The 2965-nt window shown below is 33.4% G+C and overlaps 1 protein-coding gene across 1 annotated transcript in view; it reads right to left on the bottom strand.

Annotated features, from left to right (window-relative positions):
• The window catches only part of nup210 (nucleoporin 210), a gene marked incomplete in the record, with an annotated part of 37470 nt that overhangs the window by 21873 nt on the left and 12632 nt on the right, over window positions 1-2965 (bottom strand). The window contains 1 exon segment of the mRNA XM_014010573.1: window positions 738-883. Within this exon segment, the coding sequence (XP_013866027.1) occupies window positions 738-883 (146 nt within the window).

The raw sequence follows: 2965 nt of genomic DNA on the forward strand, positions 1-2965 counted from the left end.
GGACAGAAGCAGAAGGTGACAGAGGTCAATTTCAAGGCGATTAGAAGAGGAAGTGAAGAGAAGATAAGTTCATTTTCTATTTAAACATAAAAACAGCATTTTAATAAGAACTAAAGGTGACATAGATACTTTATTATGGTATAGTATTTAAATGTATGCCTGAGAAACATAATATTGCCCCTTTAAAAATGTCAACAGATTATCAGAGCTAAAAATCTATCAACACCAGTAAAGACATTTGAAATCACATCCAGATGGGTTATTTCATTGAATAAAAAAGGTGTCATGATATTATGAAAAAAACAACAACAACAACCCCAAAATAAAACTCTTAAGAGTTTCTAAGTATTTCATTACAAAAGGAGACCTTTCTCAAACATGTATATTTGAGTAAATAATTAAACTTTTATTCTAAAAAGTCAACAGTTATTTAGGGATTAAGTCTTAACAGAAAATGTATTTATTTATCTATTAACCTTTATTTAACCAGGCAAATCTCATTGAAATCACGGATCTCTTTTGCAAAGGCGGCCTTGGGATGAAGGCAGCCTTATACGAATAATGAAATATGTTACTACACCTGCTGTGTTTTATTCAGGATATCTATGACACATACAATGGCATATTCTGTCACACGTTGAACTGAGAGTCTAAATTCATTAGGAACAGAGGAGGAAAAACATCCTGGTCAAATGTTCATTAGTAAATTCCTGAAAGGGTAAGAGCTGCAGACTGACTTTGAGAGGAAGGTAGGCAGCGATGGTGATCTTGGCGCTGAGGTGAATGTTGCCATGAGTGTAGCTGACAGTAAGCACTGTGTACCCAGGAGACAGGGCCTTGGCTCGAACTCCACTGCAGTGGTTCTGGCCTGGAGCCAGCCTCCCTGGACAAAGTGGAAACAAGGTTGGTCAAAACCAAAGAGTGAGGAATAATTCAAAATGACAATGTACAGTAAAAAAAATGTTCAGAGTCAAATCCTCTAGTTTTCAGACATACCTGTGGTACAGAGAGATCTTATTCTTATAAAATACTTTAAAACATTTTGCAAATGGAACCTTTGAGAGAAAAGTTATAATAAAAGCAACAATAACTTATATTTTAAAGAAAAAGCTATGTCCTCATTATTTAAAAGAACCAATTGACAATTCCAAGGTTCAGCCGACTCAGACGGTCAAAGAGTGGTTTGTGGAGAATTTTCAGACAGAGTCAGACCTCAACCCCACAGCAAACTGTAGGGATGAGTTGAAGAATAATTTACACAAAAGCTGACTTTCACCATCCAAACAATACCCAGACAAAAATGTATGCAACTCTTTATGCTACTCTCTAGGTGTAAATTAACACAACTTTGCAAAAGCACATAAAATGCTTCCACGTATCAAACTTAAGAATTTATGTGGCCTGTGAGAGCTTCAAAGATGTATTGTCTTAAAAAAGCATATACTGCATTGACCAGAAACTACATCTCCCACAGTGCATGTTGATTATTTTACCTGCAAAATGACAGCATCCCACCCAGGGTTATTATAGTTAACTAAAACTAACTAAATAACAAAAACTGAAATTGAAAAAACCTTTTAGTTAACTAAAATAAATACAAACGGTAATAAAATGAAAAAACTAACTAAAACTGTATTTTTTTTACAAAACTAACTAAAACTAACTGAAATTAGATAGAATATCCTTAGTTTTAGTGTTTGTCAATTTATTTTGATTCATGTGGATCTTTTTTATTTATTTATTTATTTATTTATTTTTATTTATATATTTTTTTCCAATCGAGTAGTTTCACATTAGCTGTGTTCCATAACAACACTTGTTTACAGTCGGCTGCTGCTCAGCATCGTCTACTAAATGACGACAACAAAAGTTAAGAGAAAGCAGCAACGTCCACTTTGGAATTCCTTTGAATATGACTGTGAGAAAAATAAAAGCAAGTGTCTTGTAGTGAAAAACTGCATGAATCAAGCTCACACAAGATGGCTAACTATGACTATCTTGACACGCTAGCTTCTCTCAGTAGCTCCCATGAAAAACAAGCAGCAGGTAGTACAGGGTTGGAGACAACTATTGTCATTGTCCTAAAATAATCACCCAAGTTTTTAGTTGGCAAAATTGAGTTACGCCATTATTTTAGGAAGCTGTCGCTGTAATGGACTGCTTTAACTAGCGACCAAATAGCTGTTGGTTAGTTAACTCACAGGAACATCACAAGCTGGAGGATACATTGGCAAAAAAGCTAGAAAAAAAACTAATACTAGAACTAATAAAAACTAAACTAAACTAAAACTAGCATTAAAAATGCGATAATAACTAATAAAATGTAGCAAATCCACTGTAAAATTAATTAAAACTAACAGAATTAAAGAAAATTCATAAAATAAATCTAACATTCAGTGTATAAATCATTATTTCACTGCACTTTCATCGGCTACTTTTGCTGAAGTACTTTTCAGTGTTTATAAGGGGACGTGTTAAAACACTGTTTCTACACAGGAAATACCACATAGAGCTATTGTTTGTTAGCGTAGTAATGAGACAAGGAATGTGACTTTTCATGTTTAGCTTAAGTTAAAGACAAAAGGCTTAAGTTAATTACAACTGGCCCTTGAGGACCATCATAATGCTCATGTGGCCCTCAGTGAAAATGAGTTCGACACCCCTACTGTAATCAAAACTAAAAGGTCTTCCAATAAACTATTTTGATTGTTTACGTATATTTATCATTTTTAGCCAAACAGTGTAAATGAAGGCTTTTTGTAGTCTTTATAAGTCCTTAGCTTGTTGATAATATTCACACATTTATAAAGTGATCCTATACTTCTCATGCTGTTTTGGTAAATAAATAAATAAATAAATAAATAATATAAATAAATAAATAAATAAATAGGGGTGCAACAATACATGTACCCGTATCGAACCATATCGAACAGTGCTTTAGGTTCAATACACACTTGTATTGAAC

This window comes from Austrofundulus limnaeus, unplaced genomic scaffold (assembly GCF_001266775.1).
Source record: "Austrofundulus limnaeus strain Quisiro unplaced genomic scaffold, Austrofundulus_limnaeus-1.0 Scaffold70, whole genome shotgun sequence".
Classification (NCBI taxonomy): Eukaryota; Metazoa; Chordata; class Actinopteri; order Cyprinodontiformes; family Rivulidae; genus Austrofundulus; species Austrofundulus limnaeus.